General features: G+C 43.3%; 1 protein-coding gene and 1 long non-coding RNA gene across 3 annotated transcripts in view; both read right to left on the bottom strand.

Moving 5' to 3' along the window:
- The window catches only part of LOC138157148 (uncharacterized), a 470,623-nt gene that overhangs the window by 276,023 nt on the left and 172,230 nt on the right, over nucleotides 1–22,370 (bottom strand). The window lies entirely within an intron of this gene.
- Nucleotides 1–22,370, bottom strand: part of CHST8 (carbohydrate sulfotransferase 8) — a 221,028-nt gene that overhangs the window by 128,851 nt on the left and 69,807 nt on the right. Inside the window, exon 2 of the mRNA XM_069082645.1 lies at nucleotides 17,753–17,978. Within this exon, the coding sequence (XP_068938746.1) occupies nucleotides 17,753–17,861 (109 nt within the window). The 5' untranslated portion in view covers nucleotides 17,862–17,978. The remainder of the gene's footprint in view (nucleotides 1–17,752; nucleotides 17,979–22,370) is intronic.

The raw sequence follows: 22,370 nt of genomic DNA, 5'->3' as shown, positions 1-22,370 counted from the left end.
GAGAGAGAGAGAGAGAGAGAGAGAGAGAGAGAGAGAGAGAGAGAGAGTAGTATAGTGGATAAAGAGTTGGCCTCAACTCCAAGAAGACCTACATACAACTGCTGTCTCTAACACAACACTGGCTATGTGCCTCTTAGCTAATCATTTAACATCTGGGCACTCTAAGGAGCTCTCTTTATGAGACCATAAATTGCAGAGAAGGTGCCAACCTGAACTGGTAGAGGGAGCTTATTCCCTGTACCAGTGAAATTACTGGTCCAGTCCCTAGCCCTATCCTATCTTATTCTGTTATTAAGTGTAAGGCTTTACAGAGAGTTGGGTTTTCAGTGACTGTCTGAAGTTCACATCTCAGAACCCCTAAGTGGTCATATTCTGTCCAGACAAACTCACAGTGGGGCCAAGGAAGCTGTGGCCACAGTCCTCAGTCTTCCACTATCATAGGTTCTTGGTATGGGATTTATTCAGTAGAAAGTATGAAACAGTAGACGAATTCTGGGAACCCAAAGTCTATGCTGCCAAGGGCTATACATCTGATTCCATGAGCTCCAATTGGCAACAGACATTGGAACAAACCTATAACCACCTTGTAGAATGCTGGGAAACACATTAGGGTTCTTATCAGCAAGAAGTCCTTGAGGAAGACAGGAGCTCAGATTAGATCTTACAAGGTAGGGACCCTTTGCCATAATATTTCCCAAAGTACTCCTCAGCTTCAATGCAGCTAGCACTCAGGTAGATCAGATCAGCATCCATACCCAGGACAGTAAGTCACCTAATTTCTCTAAACCTCCACTTCCTCATCTATGAAATGGGATTAAGAATCTCAGTAGCCCCAACCTCTGTGGGTTTCAGTGAGATAATGTGTTAGTATCCAAGATGATGCTTAATGTTCAAAGGAGGAAGAATGAGGGTAGAGATATAATCTTTGGTTTTGTCCACACATCTCCAGATCCCAGTATACTGAGCTTTGAGAGTACTGGGTGCTCAATGAATGCTTATTGTGTGGCCAGGCTCTGTGACTTCAGGAGCTAAGAGCTGAGAGTTCCTATCCCAGATCAACCAAAAATGTACGGTGAACCTGGTAAAATTTTATTACCTTCTTGGGCTCTGACTTTATCTGGAAAAGAAGAAGGAATGATATTAGAAAACCCCCTTTCATGGGGGAGGAGGAGGAAGCCCATCTCTGGTCTAACATTTAGCAACTGTTGTCAAATGAGTGAATTGTGCCTCTGGCACCACTCCTGTTTTCAGCCAAATGACTTGCTTATTGAAGTTGTGATTGATTGTCTTCTCATTAGAATTGCTTAGTGTAGTGGGGAAAGGAAAAGCATAAGCATTTATGTAGAATAAGCATTTATATCTATATGTATATGCATATATAGCATTTATACTTATAAGCATGCTAAGTCTTTTTTGCAAACACTTACCTATCTCATTTGATCTTCACAACAACCCTGGGAAGTAGGTGCTATTATTATCCCCATTTTACAATTGGGGAAACCGAGGCAAACAGAGGCGTGTGTGTGTGTGTGTGTGTGTGTGTGTGTGTGTGTGTGTAGACACTTGCCCAGGGTCTTCCTGACGACTCTACCCACTGCCACTGCCAGTTGTAAAATGATATCTGTTGAACCTATAACAGAGATATATGTTGCTTGTTTTTACTTACTTTTATGTTCCCAAGTCCAACTGCGTAGAGTGGCTTTTAAAAAATGTCATTAAACCCTTTTAATGTGTTAAGAAGCACCCCCAATTACATGACTAAATCCTTGACATCTGCCTGCTTAATCCCTGGAAAGAGCCTTTTGAAGGCTCTTCCTCCTTTTCCAAAATTGAAGTGATTTCTATTTTATAGACTTGATTTTAAAATAACAGATTCTGAGGGGTTGGGTGCTTCACAACAACCTCTCCAGGTGTTTTTGCTGTAATAGATGTCACTCCGACCCATTGCAGGGGAGGGTTGGAAGTATGCATGTGTGTGCTTTTTTTTTTAATGAAAACAACCCATGGCTATGGGGCATAGTGACAGGGTCTAACACATTGCTGGCAATTTTTCTTTCAACCTCATTTGTACCTTGTTTACTAAGGACCCAGGGAGAAAAAGGAAATGATGATTGGGGTCTACCAGGCATGCAAAGCCACTTTGGAACCAGGGAGCCCAGCTCTCCCTCCCTGTAGGTGGTGCATTTTTTAAACCTGCACTTTCAACAGCGAAATGTGTGTTCTTTCCTCGGGGGATTTTTCTTTCCTTCCCAGATTTGTTTTAATGGTTTTCAGAAAAGAGCTAGAGGATGGACCTTCCCCAGGAGGGATGGAGGTGTGTAGTGGGGGGTGGGGGAGGTGGTAGAAGAGAGGGTAGGAAAGCACCAGATTCAGGAAGGAGCTGGAATATGCCCAAGGGTTCTGGCTACCAGGAGGCCCTGCTTAATGATGATGACAGTCTCTTGCATCTGCAAAGCCCTTTACAATGTTCAAAGTGGTTTCATACCCATTATCCTTTGTGATCTTCAGAGCAGTCTGCAGAGATGGGCAGGAGAAGATGGGACACGACTGGGTAGGGCAAAGAAAAACATAGAAGCCAGTCTCAAAGAGAAAACATACATACATTCATTCATTCATTCAATTTGACAATTATTAAGCAGCTACAATTAACCATCACTAAGCTAGGCACTGAGAATACAGAGACACAAAAAAAGCTAACAGTTTGTATATATGTTATCTGATGTGATCTTCACAACATCCCTGGTAGGAAACTGAAGCTGAGAGGTTGGGCCTGAACCAGGATTGTCCAGATAGTATTAGAGACAGGGGATCACACTCAGAACCTCCTGACTCCCAGTCCATCCACCTCAACATGGGGTTGCCTCAATGAACAGTTCCTGCTCTCAGGGAGCTTACATTCTATGGGTCGGCAGTGGGATGAGAGCATATACACAAGTGTATGTGGATATGCTATATATACAAAACAGATACATTTCAGAGACAGGTACCAGCAACTGGGGAATCTGTAAAGGCCTCATGTTGGAGATGATCTGAACTTTGAACACAGCTATGGATTCCTAGGGACAGAGGTCACAGGGCCGTAGGATTTAGAGTCGGAAGGCACCTTGGAAACTGTTTAGTCAAACCAAGGTCCAGAGAAGTGAAGTGATTTTTTTCGAAGGCCAAAAAGTTATTAAGGATTTGAAATGAGTTCCTCTGTCTCAGAAGCCATTGATCTTTTCACTGAATACCCAGCCTCTCTAAACTAAGGTAAGAATGCCTAGCATGGAGGCTGGACAGCCTGCTGTGGACGAGAATAACGAGTCAGCCGGTTCATTGGTTCGTTCAGCGACCTTGCCCATGTTCGAAGTGAGTATGGGCACAACTAGGATTAGCACCGAGGCCTTCGGGCCCCTACTCATTGTCTCTGTGCCTTAGCACAAAATCACAAAATCCCAGAATTTCAGAGCCAGAAGGGACCTCAGGGCACACATCTGTAAGTGGAAAAGAGTCTACTCCACAATACATGTAGCAAGTGATCACTGTCTGCCTGCCATGGATGGAGTGGACTGGACAACGGGAAGGCCTATGTTCAAACCTCACCTCATAAGCTTACTCTCTGTGTGACTCCAGACAAGTCATTTGACCTCAGTTTGCCTCAGTTTCCCCATTTGTAAAATAAGAGATTTGGACTCAGCCTCAAAGGTCCCTTCGAGCTCTACAGCTGTGATCCTATGAACCCACTATTTTCTCAAGAAAGCCCATTCCACTTTTGGAAAGTTCTTAATTGTTAGGAAATTTTCTTCTCCAATAAGCCTAAACTTTTGCCTCTTGCAATTTTTACCCATTGCTCCTACTTGTAACCTAATATTGACTTTGTAAAGGGAAGACAGAGGCTTGAGGGGACAGAATTTGGGGAAGCAGAATTTTGGAGGGGAAAAGATAAGGGAATAAAGGTGGCAGGGTTGAAGGAGGAATAACATTAGGGGGTAGCAAAGGAGTATTTGAAACACCATTCAGAAATCCACTCTTAGATAAGAGATGGGGAACTTGGTAAGTTTGATATAGAGAACTTGATAAGATAACTAAGGGAGTTAAATTGAAATGTTGTCAAATTGAATGGAAAGGAGTGACCTCACTCCACTAAGAAAGTCACCTTGGAGTCTGGGATAGAAGGAAGGCCATTGCAGGAGCTGATGCTAATTGGAGTAGCATGACTAAAACCTCAGTGGCACTGTGCCCTTCCCGGGCCCCGGCACAAGGGCTGTGACTCATTCCCCATTGATGGAGATAGACACAGAGGTGAGAAGTCATCTTAGTTAAAAAATAAAGAGTCTCATTTCAAATTACAGTTTAAGGAGTCATGCTAATTATACCTCCGATAAATCAGTCCTAGTTATTTTAATTGGTCTCCACTCTTGACACTCGCTAATTGCCCCTCACCATAGGAAGTAGGCAGGGCAGCAATCATGGAGGCCTGGCTGGAAGTGGATATTGGGAAGGGGAAGAGGGCAAGGTACATAGGAAAGCATCTCAGAAATCCACATCCTTCTCCACAGGGCTCTAGGGACTCATTCATTCACTCAGTCATTCAGCAAAGTCAGGCAAGCAGGACCTGATCACTTCACATCCGAAACTGAACCTGGTTTTGGCACAGCCATAACAGCATGGAGAATAGGGCACAATTCACCTTAGAGGGGGAAAGGGGTTTAAAGAACAATTCGCTGCTGTTGAGACAACTTGAAACCGGGGGTTTGAGAAAGGACAGGGTGTGTGCTGGCACCCTCCATTCTCATCCATCCTCCTGCTACCCCTGGGCCTCAATTCAGAGAAAACAATCCACACCCCAATTTTCCAGGAGGGGGTGTAATTTCAGAAGATGCCTTTTGTTATTGGCTTTTATCAGCTGAAACTTGACAGAGTAGACAGGGACTTGGCGAGGTACTTGAAGCAGCCAAAGGTAGCTTTCTGTTTCTTGGTTCATTAAACTGGGCTATAGCAATCTTATCTCCACTGAGCATCAATTAAGAAATGAAATCTCTTGCCTTTAGAGGAAATAATAGAATTAAATCAGAAGACAGACACAGGATACATAATTTAACTAGTAACAAGCCAGAGACCAGGGGCCAAGCCTTAAATAATTGTCTCCCTCCCCCCACTTTAAGTTCCCAGGTAAAAGACACTTAATGACTTTTTCACCTATTTAGAAATACTTTCCCTGTTTTTTTCTTATTCTAGCCCAGTTTCTTTAAATGAAATATCCATTCTTACTAGATATGATAATCACATTTTCTTTCTATTCTTTCTTTTTAATTTTGCCACCCCTAGGAACTTTTAGCTAACAATTCTGGGACCATATTCTATTAATATCCATTTTCAGATTACAGAAATGTGATGCCTGTTTCCTAATTTAATTAGGCGTTTCCGTTATTAGTTCCTACGTGCTCATTATTTTTCATTTAGTGGATTATAATGCGCTGAAGCAAAGCTGGGCTCCTACAAATAGTCTCTGAGGATGCTTTTCTAAAGGAAGAAAGAGCCAAAACTGCTGACTCCCCAATACGGGCATTGTGATCTACAGAGATGCTGTGTCAGGTAAGAGGGTCATCATTTGGACAAATCCCATCTTGGGTACCACAGGACAACATCACTGGGGCATTCTAGTACCATTCTTCTGAATGGGAGAAGCACTTGAGGTCCTTCCTCGATAGGCTGGGCAATCTTTGCTTAAGAGTAAATCACTCAAAGGGAACTTTGGCAAACATAGGACAGAATAAAATGTAAGCCTGGGACCCCAGATTATATCATCTTACATTCAGAGATGATAGAGGGGTTAGAGGTTATTTAGTCCAACCCACTAACTTTACAGATGAAGAAACTCAGACCCAATGACTTGCCCTGGGAGCTTGGTGTGGTTGTCACAAAATGTCTACTCCTAAGTGGGCTTATCTAAAATGGAAGGTTTCCTGGAGCCTGTGACTCATTCAAAATCGGGGGGGTGCCCTCACAAGGGCCCATTTCTGTCCCCTTGTCATGCTGCCCATGGCCTCCTGCCATTTGCCCTCGCCATGATTCCACCACTGGTCTTTGTTTAGTGGTGTGCTGGTAAATGTTTTAACAATCTGACCTCTGGGGGGGAAAATGGTACTCACAACACACTTTAAGTTTAATCTGCATTATTAAGATTTTCTCTATCACTTTCTTAAGTCTAGACAATCAACAAAACAATAAATCAAGCCCTGATTTAGAGCAGCTTGCCAATTTCAGAGGTATAAATGCTGGCACAGAAAATTTAACAATAGGCATAGAGCCAGTCCTAGCTGGCTCCAGCAAACCCTGCTCTGTTCATTCCATTTCTAAGAAATTAAGTAAAAGGTCAGTAATAGCCACTGTTCAGAGGCCTCCATTGACTTTTCCAGCTTTCCTTCAACCAGTCCCACTGAATTTAAGAAGCATTTATTGAGTGCCTACTATGTGCAAGGCACTGTGTTAGACTCTGGGAAAATGAAAAGAAAAATGGTCTCTCTCCTCTTGGCAATTACATTCTATTAGGGCCCTAAACAAGAAATCTGAGGAAAGAGTGAGTACTCCTAATAAAACAAATTGGTAAAGGCTCCCCATTAGAAGTGACATAGGAACAGAACCCTAAAGGAAGCTAGGAGGAGAGGCAGAGATGAAGAGGTAGTACCTTCCAGGCATGGGGAATGGAAGCCAATGGAATCCTATGCAGGAAGAAAAGCAAATAGGTCTGGGGGACTGGAACAGAGATTGCATGCAAGCCGAGTAATGTGTATGACCCCAGAAAGGTAGGCTGGAGCCAGATTGTGCAGAACTTTAAATACCAAGCGAAAGAAGTTGTATTTTAACCTTAAAGGAAATAAGGAGCCATTGAAGTTTCTTGAGCAGGGCAATCACACTGGTGTACAGCCACCATTGCTGAAGTGACCCCTAGATGGTCCTCTCTCTGAGCTCCCCTCCATGACACCCAAGGAAGCACCCAGGAAGTCTTTTGCGTCAGATGTGGAAAGAAATGATTAACAGATGAAATGGGTTGTGAAGGTGACATTGGAGGAAAAATGCAGACCTACACCCTGCAGAGTCCACAGGGTTACCTGGACAAGAAGACATGACACTGAAAGAGGTAAGAGGGAGGTCTGTGAGATCTGCATGGTATGTAAGAGGGTTCTAAGAAGCTCTATGCCCATTGTTTAAGAACATGACTGCAGAAATAGCAGCTTTTGGATTCTGACACGCGTGTGTAATGTTATCTCGCCCCTGATAGATTGCCAGCTACTTAACAGAACACATCACTGCAATTACATGTCACTTCTGATCGCCACAGTCACAACAAGCATGTGTCAGCTGCGGAAGTTTTTAAAAAGAAATATAGATGATGTTCTGCAAACCTGAGTTAAAAATGGTTTCTGGAGACAAAGGCTCAAGAGGATTTTAATAAAACCCATTGAACTCTGGGGCAGCAAATCAGTCTTTGATAACTGGAGGGGACACATTCCCCTGGCCCTCAGGAAGGAGCGTGGTTTTATGGTTTGACACGTCTTGCTTCAAGATTCAAACAGGAGCCCCACAGGCAGGCAGGAGTGCAGGCAGGCAGTCCAAGAGCAATGGGCCAGGATAAGAAGGCCCAGAAAGCAGCCTTCCTACAAGAACCACCAATCACTGCTGCCTGCTCTCAGACTGGCCTTGCAAAGTTGCTTTTGCAGGGGAAAGAGTTCTGCATTCCCCACTGAGCCCAGGATCTGAGTCCTTTTACTGATAACTCCTCATCATTGTCGTGACTCTATCAACTTCTTCATCAAGAAAATCACAGGAAAATGTGCCTGTATGGAATGTGAGTAAACAAGTCTTTCCTGAACATGGGCAAGGCAGGGCAAGACAGTCAGGGGAGTCAAACAGGGCTGTGTGCCCTGACAGATGCCCCCAAAGCTCCGAGGATCTAGAGAGTTCTTGCTCTCCAGCAAACACCAGAAGGATGAATGGGAAATGGAAAGACACACTGTAATACCCAGCCCCAGAATTTCAGTGCCTGGATTCAGGAGACAACTTCAGGACTATCAGAAGTCAGAGACACCTGTGTGCTCCCAGTGCACCTTGCACTGAACTTGCATGAGGTAGGATTTTAACGAAGAACTTAGCTGAGATCAAAGCAAATGCCTCAGACAGGGATGACAACCAGAATCTAGGGAGCAGGTGGGTTGTGAGATGGTGGCAGTAATGACGGGGGACAGACAAGGGGGGGGGGATGAGGCCAAGAGGTGGTACAGACAGAACTGGACAGGGTCAGGTAGCAAGGGCACCAAAGGCGCTAACAGCCAGGTGGACAGACAAAATGACAGAGAGGCTCAGGAAACAGAGACCACAGAGAAAGAGGGTGAGAACCAGTAGCCAACCAGACAGAGGGGTCTAAGAGTATGTAGGGCAAAAAGAAGGGGCAGAGAGCTAGAAGACAGGACTGAGAATAAGGCAGACAGACAGAAGGGGATAAGATCCAGGCAGAAAGAAAGAATGATTGACTGAGAGAGACCCAGTATCAGCTAAGAAAACAGAGGGCACTACAGAGAGCCAGAATGGGCTATAGAAAAACCCAAGACACAATAGAGAGTTCCACTAAGGCCTCTTTTATATCCATTCTTTGCTCAGTTTATGCTGCAACAAACCCACCCATTAAAGGAGAGACCTTCACCTAAAGTCTTAGAATTTTCCTTAGGAGCTAGGGCCCTCCCCTTCCTGTTGTAGCTACTCAAGAAGTCATCCAGCCCAACTGATTCATTTTACAAATAAAGAAACTGAGACCTAGAGACTTGGCAAAAGTGACAAAACCGTCCTCCTCATAACTCTGCTCATGACTTTCACAAACCTGTAGTAATGGGGCCACCTCTCAGAAAAGGGCTGACTGGGCAGCTGAGTGGCACAGTGGACACAGCACCAGGCCTGGGGTCAAGAAAAACTCATCTTCCTTTTTTTTTTCTTTTTAGAAGGGGGAAGGCAGGACAATTGGGGTTAAGTGACTTGCCCAAGGTCACACGGCTAGTAAGTGTTAAGTGTCTGAGGTCGAATTTGAACTCAGCTCCTCCTAACTCCAGGGCCAGTGCTCTATTCACTGTGCCACCTAGCCGCCCCAAGATTCATCCTCTTGAGTTCAAATGTGGCCTCAGACACATACTAGCTGTGTGACCCTGGGAAAGTCACTTAACCCTGCTTGCCTCAATTTCCTCATCTATAAAATGAGTTGGAGAAGAAAATGACAAACCACTCCAGTATCTTTGCCAAGAAAACCCCAGATGGGGTCAGGAAGCGTCAGGTGTGACTGAAACGACTTCACAACCACAACACAGGAGGAGACCCGTAGGTAGGCAGCGCTCTCTCATTCAAAGAGGGCCAGATAATCCATACTGAGTATGCATTGAAAGTGTTCATCTCAGATCAGCTTTCCTTGCTCCTTTCCACAGCCTCAGCCACCTTGCTGAACCCTCACTGTGTACATGCTCCAAGGAGGTAAATACATGAATCCTTCAAGGTCTTGCTTGACCCATCTCCTCATGAAACCTCCCCTGACTACTCCAGTTCCCAATAAACTTTCCTCTCTTCAGAACTTCCTAGAGTCTGAGAGTGTGCACAATCACTCTTCTTTTCCAATCATACAGTACATGGTACTGTTCTCTAATTGTCTCTCCCGGGTCATGTTGTGTGTCCCAGGCAGACAGTGAACTCCCTGAAGAGTAACTATTATCAAGGACACAGAAGCTATGCCCTTGGCTCCCCCCTCACTGGGCATTTCTTACTACTAACATCCCCGCTCCCCCCCCAGGTGTGAGACAGAAAGTAGGGCCACTGTCCTGAAGCTGTGCTGGCTGCAGAGGTCTCTGGTTGAGATGGTTAATGTCCTACATGGGCCAGGACATAGACATGCCCATAGAAGATGCCAATTTCTCACTGTTTTGTGGGGACACGACAGAATATGTCTTACATCTTTGGTTGATATCAAGTACTGGGTTCTCTATGGCTGCTGAGAGTTCTGGGTCTCCCTAGGTAAGGTTCTCCTTAAGGAACTCCAGACAAGAGATTGAGGATTCATTCTCAATTCATTCACTCTTGGGAAACAGTAGGACTTTGAAATGTTTTAGTGTTTCTACAGGGACCATTCCTTTCTCTGAAACCCAGAGTACCTTATATTTTTCCAATTCAATTATAGCTCACCATTTGGAATTGTTGTTGTTCAGCTTTTTGTGACCACAAGGGGGGTTTTCTTGGCAGAGGTACTTGAGTGATTTGCCATTTCCTTCTCTAGCTCGTTTTACAGATGAGGAAACTGAGGTAAACAGAGTTAAGCAGCTTGCCCCAGGGTCACACAGCTAGTAAATGTCTGAGGCTGGATTTGAACTCAGGTCTTCCTGACTCCAGGCCCAATGTCCTAGCCACTGTTCCTCCTAGCTACACCATTTTGTATCACAGCTATTTCAGTACTTGTCTTCTCTCCCTTACTAGACTGTGAGGCTAGAAGGAATCTTAGGAGTCATCTAGTCTACCTTCATTTTACAGATGAGGAACTGGAGCCCAAAGGGAAGCCTGAGGTCACCCAAGCGGCAAGTGGTGGAGTTAGGACATGAACATGGGTCCTTTGATTCCAAATTGAGGCTTCTTTACACTGCACCATGCTCCCTCAGGACAGAAGACCTCAGTTATCTGACACTGTCTATGTGACCTTGACCAAGTCTCTAGGTCTCAGTTTCCTCATCTGTAAAATGCATGGGATTAAATGACCTTCCTCCCTCCCACCCCCCGGAGTCCAGCTTTAGCTCTCGGATCCATGATTTGTATCTACCTTACAGCAATCTGTAAGTCATGAAGCTGTATAGAAAAGTGAGATGTCATTTTTATTGTTAATATTATTCAAGTTTCTTACGTTGCCCTGTGAAGGGCTGTGCATAAACCAGGGACTCAGTAAATGTTTGCTAAATGAATGAAAGATAGATCTTCTTAGCCCAGAAGCAATTGCCTGGAAGCAAATTAAATGCTCTTAAAAGTTATGCTGACTCTTGAAGGCCCTAAGGATGGAGATACTCCTATGTGAATGCCATCATTTGGTCCTAGAAAGAGTTAATGACATTTCCTGAGGTGCCACCAAGGGGAGTCTCTCCTGGCTAGGGTCCCAGGCTAGAATATAACACAACTATCACCCCTTCACACATCCCTGAACAAACAAACCTCAGTGGGCTAAGAGGTGAGTGGGCAAATTGACCAAACAGCCTTCTTTCAGGTTCTGAGGATCAGTTCCCACACCAAGGGTGAAGCCTGTGATACTGTGTCTGCCCATAACAGATACACGATGAACAACAGTCACAAGGGATTGGAGGGGCAGGTGCCATTTCTTCTAATTGCACAACCAGAGTCCAGCCTGTTCCTGGCCACACAGGTAATGACAATGGTTGGTGTTCATTGGTGACAGGAGTTAACAACAGAACTGCATTATGGAAATCATTCTTTTCATGGAGTCATGACACAGAGTTGGAGTCTTCTAGGTAACAAAGGGGTGTGTGTGTGTGTGTGTGTGTGTGTGTGTGTGTGTGTGTGTGTCCTGAATGAGTAATTAAGAAAAGGGGAAGCTAGAGGGAAGATGGTACATCTCTATCACAGGTTCCCTGCCCGAGGGCAGGTGTGCTGATTCAGCCAAAGAGCACCCTGTGGGCCCCACAATCCCGGACTAATCAGCCCCCCCTCTGTCTTATGGCATATGGTAGCTATGCCTAGGGAAGGAGCAGGGAGGAGGAGGAATCGAATGGTTTTGTGCTAGGCTGTATGACAAGGCCTGCCATGAATGACCATGGGTGCTGAGAAGGGAGAGGAATGAATGGACAATACAATCCCAAGGGGGACAGTGTTATTCCAAAGGATGTCATTCTGGAGAAACCCTCAGGGCTCAGCAAGCCCTAAAGCTTTTCTAGTTCCCTTCTTTACCAACTATGTCACATGCCGGGTCCAGAGTCTGCTGCTGGCACCCATTAGCACCCCAGCCCTGCCCAGGCACCTCCAACCACACCTCTTAACCCTTCCTAACCTCCTTCTTTCACAGAAGAAGAGGGAAAAAGCCCTAGGAATCAGAGAGGTAAACCATTTTTGTAAACCAAAGCAAGGATGAGCCCAGCTTAAGGAAAACTCACCATACAGGAATTAAAGGGCACTGGATTTGGCATCAGATATCTTGGGATCAAATCCTTCCTCTTCAACTTATCTCTTGTATGACCATGGACAAGTCAATTAACTTTTCAGGGCCTTGCTTTCCTCATCTATAAAATCAGGGAGTTGGACTAAATGCTTGCTAGGGTCCCTATGAGCTCTCAGTCTAAGACCCTATAAAAGAATTATGTTAGTCTGAAAAGTATTCACATTATACAGAGCTTCTGCAGAGTTCCTTTGGATAGTTGCCTCCCTAATGCATTTAAAATAGGATTCAATTTACAAAAATTGAATTTAGACAGCACACTTCATTCTCTCCCTTCCCTGAACTCTTATACCCTTTCCCCTCTGACCATGAACATTTCATTAATTATACTCTATCCGAGGCTTGTTTCCTTAGTGAGTGGTGCATGTCTCCTGATTCAGATTATGGACACCTCACGAGCAAGCCCTGTGTCTCCCCCAGAGCATATGTAAACACGGAACTATTGTAAGATGTTCAAGAAAAGTTGCTGATTAGATGATTTAGTATTTCCAAGGATATGTGACTTCATTAATACAGGACCTCCCTCTCACCTAGATTGCAACCCCTCCCCCCCTTCCCTGCCTTAGTAGACAACTTCATGAATTGATGGATACATGAATAGAGGAATTTAGAATACAGATAAGTTAGGAGATGATTGCTCAACTATCTGGCAGAAAAATTTGTTTGTTTTTCTTTACAAAAAAAAGTCTTTACCAAAAAAAATCTGTTAGTAGTAAGTTTTCCATTGAAAATTTAATCTGATTGGCAAAATTGTATAGGACACACCTCAAATGAATAAAGTGTAGTAAATTTACATATGCAATACTGAGACTATGTTTCCCATCAATGTGTTGTAGATTAATAGGCTCAGGGGAAAACCATCTGGGGGAAAACCAAGGTAGAGAACCTTCTATTGGACTGGACGATCTCTTAAGTCCCTTTTATAGCTCTGGGATTCTATGTATAAAATGCTAAGCTCCCTCACTGTCACAATTTTTTTTTTGCTTTTTGGAGGGGGGAAGGTGGGGCAATTGGGGTTTTGACTTGCCCAAGGTCACCTGGCTAGTTTTGTGTTAAGTGTCTGAAACTGAATTTGAACTCAGGTCCTCCTGACTCCTGGGCCCATGCTCTATTTACTGCGCCACCTAGCTGCCCTGTCATAATTTTTTTTATCAAACAAAAAAGTTCATGGGTGTTTTCTCCCCAGCTCTTGTGTTCCATTCCTGGCCAGTCCCAACCAAGCCTTCAGTCATTTCACTCAGTGATCACATAAAAGAGTCCCCAAATCATCTGTTATACAATAAGTTACTTCTGAAATAATGACCAGGGAAATCCATGCTACATTTAATCTACCAATTGGGGTGATCTCTTTGTGGTCCACTCCGGATGCCTGGCCAGCCGACCCACATCCCTGACAAGGCATCAGGCTCCACATCGACATAAACAGAGGGAGCTACAGTTTGTCAGCAGGCGGAAGGAAGATCTGGCCACTGCCGCGATGGGGGACACCTAGACTTTGTAAGCATTGGTTCCCAACAGATAAATGTAATCAAGGCTTATATGCTCACAGAAGCCAACAGGATGGGATTGTTTCACTTGAAAGATCAGAAGAAAATTGTAACTAATGTTGTGGAAAATTACTTTGATATTGCTTTCTCGGTGCAGCATCACAATTAGGGTGCAGTGTGAGGCACAGGCAAAAATAAATGAATAGTAACAAATCAACACAAACAGCCACTGTCAGGAGTGCTTTGCTCAGGGAAAGGAATGTAAGCATTACTTAAAGTGTTACAGCCGTGGTTTCCCCTGGCGTACTCGGAGCATCCGCAGCCGGCCACCCCCCACCCCACAGCTGGCTCCCAGTGCTGAGCGATGCTCCTCAAAGGCTGACGTCAGACGAGCCAAAGGAAAGGAGAGATGGGGGCCCGACCCCAGCGCAGCTACTCCTACTGCCCTTCGCCAGGTATGACGTATAGACTCTCCTCTCCCAGCCAGATCTCCCGCACTCTGACCCCAAAAGTCAAAAAGCTGCATGCGACAACATCCAAGGGTCTTATACAGCCAGGACAGGACAGAACAGCAGAAAGAGAAGTGGCCTCAGCGCCGGCCCAGCGGCGAGAGACCCAGGATCTTCTCCGGCCTCGGATACTCGGCACCCACACAAAATAACTGGCCGTGCAACCTTGAGCAAGTTACTTAACCCCAATTGCTTATTAAAAAAAAAAAAAAGAGAGAAGTGGCCTCAGAAACACTGCTTGGTTGACTTAGGGCAAGTCACTTTAACCTCTCTGGGCCTCAGTTTCTCATCTGTAAAATGAGTAAATTGGACCATATCTGTGCTTCCATAAACATAGGTGCTCTTCTCCAGAGTGGAATAAACAAACAAGGGTAATAACCTCCTTGCTTCAAGGGAAAGTGGGACCTCCCAGCCTCTGGCTGCATGCAGAATGAAGGAATACAGCATCAGATCTTCTGTGGACACACCTGAAGGAAGAAGCTAGGGCATGCACTATTAAGGGTCATTGGGAACCACAAGGTAGTGCCTCAAGCCACCCTGCCTGTCACTACTGAAATGCCAATGTGCCTGTAGCCTAATTTCTTTCACCTACTGGGCTAATTTTCTGGTATGTGATGTCTCATAACGGTATTATTTAATTTAGTAATTAATATTTACATAGAACTTCAATTTAGGCTCTACTAATTTGAAATTTGTGATAATTTAGATAGAACCTGGGCTGAAGTTTACTTTTGCAATATCAATATAAAGACTGAGGCTGAGGGATTTTTTTTTTAACTTACTTAAGAGAACAGCGATCTTCAAGCATTTTAGAAGTACTATTTACATATAATCGATATGCTAATTACAAATTGATCTTGTTTACATATTAAAGCAGATCTCAGCAGTCCTCTACTTAGGACACTCCCCAGGTTCACCTTATTGAGAGTATTGTACATACTTGAAAACAATAAAGTAGCACTGATTTATAGTTTCTCTGTAATTCAAGATCTACACTAATTCATACTAAATCTGCTTTATTCCTCCCTCCTCACCTTCCATCATTACGTTTTCAAGTTTTGGACAATTCTATTTACTAAGTTAAACGGGAGATGGGAGGGGCAGAATTGGAATAAAGAATACTCTTTTTCCTCTTAGGCACCTATATTTTTTCCTTGTTTTCCCCTGGATGCTACAGCCATGGCCAGAGAAACCCAGAATGTGTTATTCTGGGGAGGGGGGGAGGGGGAGAAGGGTCTTAGGCTGAGCTTCTCCCAAACCACCCAGTGCTAAAGGGGGTGGGGGAAGAGAATGAAGGGGAACAGCTAGAGAAGACTGAGATAGACCCAAAAGGAAGTAACTTCCAGTAGAGAAAACCAACCACTTTAGTAAAAATCACACCCTTAAGGAATATGTCACAGGAATTTTTCATTTTTCTGAATTATTTGGGACTCAGAGCTATTCCTCCTGCAAATTTTGGCTAACATTAACCTCACCTAACCAAAAGCTGTCCCATGGGATGGGAGAATTTACTTAGTCTTAAACATTCCTTAGATAAAAAGACAAGAAGAATCTCAACTGTCTCAGTCTCCTTGGGGAATGTAAATCCACCTCTACAATCAGCCAATTGTGAATCCTCTAAATGTAGTTTAATCTATAACCTGATTTAATTTACCTATTGTTTGACTATGAAGTTTGTTTCCTTAGGGGTTATAGGAGATTATGACTATTGAACTAACTCTTATGACATTGAATTGAGTATGGGATTATGGATCTATCTTTTCTTTAACTTTTATGGCCTGAGGAATCTACAAGGTTGCAATATGTAAATGAATGATCTCATTGTCACTCTGTCATAACTTTTCCCGTAGGAAACCTTTGTAGAATCCTGATGATTGTGCAGGTTTTCTCTGAGGTCTGTATCTATGCTTGAACATAATAATAAAAGCTAGATTTTCACCTCCATAATTTCTGTGTTGTGGTAAATATATATATGGCAGCAGTTATCCACCACATGAACTCAGAGTGAAGATTGTTGTTCAGTTGGTTTTCGATTGTGTCTGACTCTTTGTGACCCTATTTGAGGTTTTCTTTTTAGCAGAGATACTGGAGTGTTTTGCCATTTCTTTCTCCAGATCATTTTACAGATCAGGAAACTGAGGCAAACAGGGTTAAGTGACTTGCCCAGGGTCACATAGCTTAGTAAGTGTTTGAAGTCACATTTGAATTCAGGAAGACTCATCTTGCCAACTCCAGACCAGGCACTCTATCCACTGACCACCTAGCTGCCCAGAGACATATTGTTTCTTTAACAGAAGTGTGTATTACCTTCGGTATGAAGGTCTGCACAGCACATCTAGATCATTATCTAAGAGGGGGAAGCCCCTTATTTTTGACTCATACGGTCATAATTTTGGAGTGAAAGGTAGGTTAGAGGCCATTTAGTCAACCCCTCCATTTACAGATGAGGAAATAGACCAAGGGAGGTGTTGACTTGCCCAAGGTCATACAAGATGATTTCAATGTAGGCCCTCTGACTTCTTTCCACTGTACAAAGATGCTTCCTGTCTGCCCCTCGGCCAAGAACAGATCTTTCCAGGATCTGAGACAACTCTAATCCATAAATCTATTTCTTCTCTTCATGCATGTCTGAGGACATGTGGAGTCCCCCAAGATACAGGCTCAGAGTCAGAGGGAGAGGATAGGGGCCATATCCCATTTATCATACAATATCTTCCTAAACTGAAAGAGGTCTGGGAGCTATAAATAACACTGATGGATCCTTCTCCATGCAGCCTAACGAATGGGCTCCTACTTCAGCAGATACCTTTGTTTGACAAACACTGTCTCTTAGCTTGACTTATCATTCTCTCAGGATGCCAAAGGGTTGGGATGAGCTGGTGTTCAGAGAAGATTCCTTCTACCTGGCTTACCTTTATGTTTTTTACCTAGAGCTTAGATTTCATTGGCATAGGGATCTACTCTGTCTACCAATGGGGATCTTTCAGACTATTGCTACCCATAATCCTAGAGAGATGCCTGGAATACTTGGAGGTTAAGTGCCTTGCCTTGCCTAGGGTCATACAACCAGCCAGTACACTTCATAGATAGGATTTCAACACAGGAGATTTTCTCTCTCTTCTTGGACTCCTTAATAGAATTAAATATTGGCAGGGGCAAGAAACAGCTCTGAAAGTCCTCAGAATTGGGCACAGGTCCTCGGGAAGTTGCCCATACCTCAGATTTTCAGGGAATTCCACATAACCAACTACACTGTTTCCTTGGGGGGAAAAGGAAGAACTTCTCCCCAAACAAAATGGAGGTATTATCCCTTGTTGGCCACAGCCCATTTTGCCCCTGGCCCATGATTCTTCTTCACTGAGTTAAGATGCTGTGCTCTAGCAGGCCCAGGATCCCAAGAGATGATTCTGTGCTGGGGCCTGGGAAAGCATCAAGACAGTCTTGATGCTTCTAAGTTGTATCAGCCTTGTGAAGGAATAAAGCTTTCTCTGATCAGGAAGAGACCATAAGCACTAGTCAAAGAGGCAAAGGTCACTAACCTGGTGTCTGCTGAGGGATGATTTCCACTGGATCTTGCAGGTGCATGAAGACCACAAGTCCTGCAGTCCCAAACAGCACGATGCAGGCGAACATTAATACCAGCCTCATAATTCTTACACTAGAGTCAGTCTGGAAGGTGTCTAGTCTCACTTGGAGAAAGTCTCTCCTGAGCCGGTTGTACCCTCCTCCCTCATCGTCCTGGCTGCAAATTCATCCTGGTACCACCTGTAAGGGTTAAATGGATACAGACCATCAACCACCATCATTTTATGGATTACTAGAAGGCCAGGGCCAAGGCTGAGAAGGAGATCTAAGTAAACAGCTTACTTTATTGTATAACTCAAACTGAGCTAATGGTCAATCTTAGGCCATCTTATGCCTGTGATAGTTGGGGAGAGACATGCATATCGCTTCTAATTGGCTACTCGATAAGGAGGAACCATGGAATCCATGTGACACCTTCTGGAGAAGAATATGGGCAGCCAGCTTCAGCACTGTCATTCTCTCAGAGACCTGTCTACCTCCTTGGCTGCCTCACCGCTTTTATTTTCACCCTTGTTAGACACAGAATGAGCCTTAACAAGAGGTAAGATGCCGTATGACCTAAACCCTCTGACAGTGATGGGGACAGAGTTCTACATGCTGTAACCAACAAGCCAGACTCAATGCTTTGTGTCACTGAGTCTACTCCAAAAACTCAAAAATTTGGGCATATTCCCTAGGGAAGAATCAATGTGTCCTGGGGAATATGTAGGAATTAATTGCCTTCTGGTGCACCAAGCTGGTTCAGGATAGGAAATAGGGACCCTCAAGAGCCTGTCTCTGGTTTTTATCTTTGAAAGATCCCATTATACTTGGAAAGATAGATAGATAGATGTATACAGGCATAGAGAATATTTATTAATCTATCCAGGCAGCTAGGTGGCACGGTGGATAGGGCACCAGACCTGGAGTCAGGAAAAACTGGACTCAAATCTTGCCCCAGACACTCACTAGCTTTGTGACCCTGGGCAAGTCACTTAATGCTGTTTGCTTCAGTTTCCTCATCTGTAAAATGAGCTGGAGAAGGAAATGACAAACCACTCCAGTATCTTTGCCAAGAAAACCTTAAATAGGGTCACAAAGAGTTAGAACTGCCTGAAATGATGGAACAGCAAAACACACACACACACTCACATACCCCCCTCAGGAAAATCTATACTTTTGAAAGGAAGGACCCAGAGCTATATATCACTCCATGTCAAAAATCACAGATTCAGAGCCAGAAGGGATGTTAGGTGCCATTTAAACCCCTCATTTTATAAATGAGGGAACTGAGGCCCAGAGAAGTATTGCCCAGGATCACAGAGCCAGTAAGTGACAGAGCTGGGCACTTTCCTCACCACAGAGGTAGTCATAGAGGCGGCACAGTGGATAGAATGCTATACCTGAAGTTAGGAAGACCTGAGTTCAAATGTGGCCTCAGACATTCTCTATCTGTGTGATCTTGGGCAGTCACTTAATCTTTGCCTGTGCCTCAGTTTCCTCATCTGTAAAAATAAGGATAATAATAGCAACTACCTTGCAGGGTTATTGTGAGGAGCAAATGAGGGCATATTTGTAAAGCTCTTAGTCCATTGCCTGGAACATAGTAGGTGCTTAATAAATGCTTGCTCCCATCTTTCCTATACAATACTGCCCTCTTGTCTCTCCCCAGTGGAAGAGTGAGGGCCAATTTCTCCTGCTTACCTTATATTTATTTTGTATATATATTTTGGGTAAATCACAACCCCAATTGCCTTGCCTTCCTCCCTCCAAAAAAAAAAAAGGATCAAATATTTGGTATATATTTTACAAATACATAAGTACAGATATGTATATACATATTTATGTGTTCATGCTGTCTACCTCATAGAATGTAACCTCTTTGAGGTCCAGGATGAGTCATTTTTTTCTCTTTATATCCCTATTGCCTAACACAGTGCCTGGCATATGGCAGATGTTTTTCAGGATGAGCTGAAAATTTTTACCAACCAATTCTCCGTGTGTGTATGCACACAGAATATTTTCTTAAGTTAAATCTGCATTATTAATATTTTCTCCACCATGTGCCTCAGCTTATCCAATCAACAAAGCAATAAATCAAGCCCTGATTTCCTACAAAAATTCAGCAACCAGCCCTTGAGCCTAAAGAAGCTGGCTCCAGCATACCTCTGTAAATGAATGCTTGCAGAATGATGCTGACTGATTGATTGCTTTTGAGAACCCTAATAAGAATAGCTAACATTCCCATAGTGCTTACTATGTACCAAGCACTTAACAACTATCACATTATTTGATCCTTACAACAACCATGGGAAATAGGTGCTGTTCTCCATTTTACAGATAAGAAAACAGAGTTTAAATGACTTTTCCACAGTCACATGGCTAGTTAGTATCTGAGGTTAGAATTGAACTTAGGACTTCCTGACTCCAGGCCCATCATCACTTTATCTACTGCACCACCTAGTTGACCTACCAGCCTGAAGTCACTGAAGACTGCTTGATGAGAGTTAATATTAATAACAGTAATCACAGACATGGAGAGAGATTTTATAACTGCAAAATTACTTATATGCATTATCTCATTTGATCTACAATACAGTAATTTTAAGAAAGGAGAGTAGGAATTATGGCTCATTTTACAGATGGGAAAACTGAGGCTCAAGGAGAGTAAGTCATTTATTAGAGCGGAGACTTGAACCCTGGTCCTCTGCATTTGACCCCAGGGTAAAGTCCACCTGAAAGGGATAGGAAGCTCACAAGAATGAAATTATATCACAAATATAAAAGATTCTAATGAGAAAGAAGAGAAGGATCTGGCTCAAGAGACATGGTTTTGCACAGGGAACTCAGCTGCCCGCTTAGAATCTAGAATGACATGCAAAAAAGATGAAAGCAAAAAGGACAACCTTAGTATGCACTAACTGCTAGCTTTATCAGAGTCATTAGTGTAAGATGGCCATCAAAAAGCTAATGAGATCTGGAGGGGCTAGGTGGTGTAGTGAATAGAGCACCGGCCCTGGAGTCAGAAGGACCTGAGTTCAAATCTGGCCTCAGACACTTAACACAAAAAGACATGTGACACAACACAAAAACTAGCTGTGTGACCTTGGGCAAGTCACAACCCCAATTGCTCTCCAAAAAAAAAGGCAAAAAATAATAATAGCTAGTATTTTTCTAATGCTTTCAGATTTGCAAAGCTTTATCTAAGCAACCATCCTGGGAGGTAGGTGCTATTATTATCTCCATTTTACAGGTGAGGAAACTGAGGTAGACAGGGCATTAAGTGACTTGCTCAGGGTCACACAGCTAGTAGGCATCTAAGGCTGGATTTAAACTCAGGTCTTCCGTATTCCAGGACCAATATTCTCTACACAGTGCCACCAAGCTGCCTACTGAGAGTCACATCCAGAACACAAGAGGTTATCATCTCACTGTATTTTGCCCTGGTCAGAATATATTTGAGGTACTGTGATCCATTTCAGGAGTCCCAGAAGAGTGGCATGGTCCTGTAAAAATAGTATTAGGGGCACTAAATCTCAGAGTGAGATGATGTCAGTGATGAATGCTAAGAACAAAAATGGTCTTTGTAAATCCATGTCAAAGGTAAGAAGACCAAAGTAGGCATAGCGTTGCTCTTCTGGGCAGATGGGAATGATAAGAGAGAATGGAGAGAAAATTGAACGATCCACCTCTTATTTTGCATCTATTTTCTCTACCAAGGCAAATGACCAAACGAAAATGGTTAATAAAACTTCAGAGATAGGTGAGGGAGTTTAAAATAGGGAAAAAGAGAGTGCCCAGATATTCTCAGTGAGTACAACTACTTGGGCCCTGGATGAATAGGCTATGAAAAAAAATTCAGAAGCTTTTAATTAACAGTCATTGTGCATAGACTCTGAAAGATCTTGAAAAGAGGCCACAGAATTGAGCAAGGACAGATACTACCCCGATTTTCAAGACAAGGGAAGAGGGCAAATAGGCTTGATTTTTACTTCTGGCAAAATTCTAGAGTACATTATTATTTTAAAAGTTTTAATTGTTTTTATTGATATATTTTTACTTAACTTTTATTTCACCACACATATTCCACCCCATTCCAGAGTTAGTGAGCTAATCCTTTAACAAACTTTTTAAAAGAGAAAAAAAATTCACCAAAACTAACCAAGCATAACAACCATTCACAGCATCCAATCCCATAGACCCATACCACTGCACTGAAGGGAAAGAACTGCATGTTTTTTTTTTCAATTCTTCTAGGGGGCCAAACTTGGTCATTATAATCACCCAGTATTTACTTTCATTTGTTTTGCACGTTCTACTAAAATTTTGTGGTCATTGTATGCATTCTTTTCTTGGTTCTGTTTACTTTACTTTATCAATTTCACATACATCTTCCCATGATTATTGGAATTCTTCATATTTGTCATTTCTTACAACTCAATAATATTCCATTACATTTATAATTTGTTTATTCCCCAAAAGAAGGGAATCTGCTTTGTTTCCAATTCTTTGCTACCACAAAAAGTGCAGCTATGAACATACAGGATCTTTTGGGGGGGGGTATACAAAATTTAATTCTGTTTAAAACATTTT

The sequence above is a fragment of the Petaurus breviceps genome, unplaced genomic scaffold (genome assembly GCF_028583685.1).
Source record: "Petaurus breviceps papuanus isolate PSGF00001 unplaced genomic scaffold, PetGlider_PUasm1.0 171, whole genome shotgun sequence".
Lineage (NCBI taxonomy): Eukaryota > Metazoa > Chordata > Mammalia > Diprotodontia > Petauridae > Petaurus > Petaurus breviceps.
This window is presented reverse-complemented; position numbering and strand designations above follow the sequence as displayed.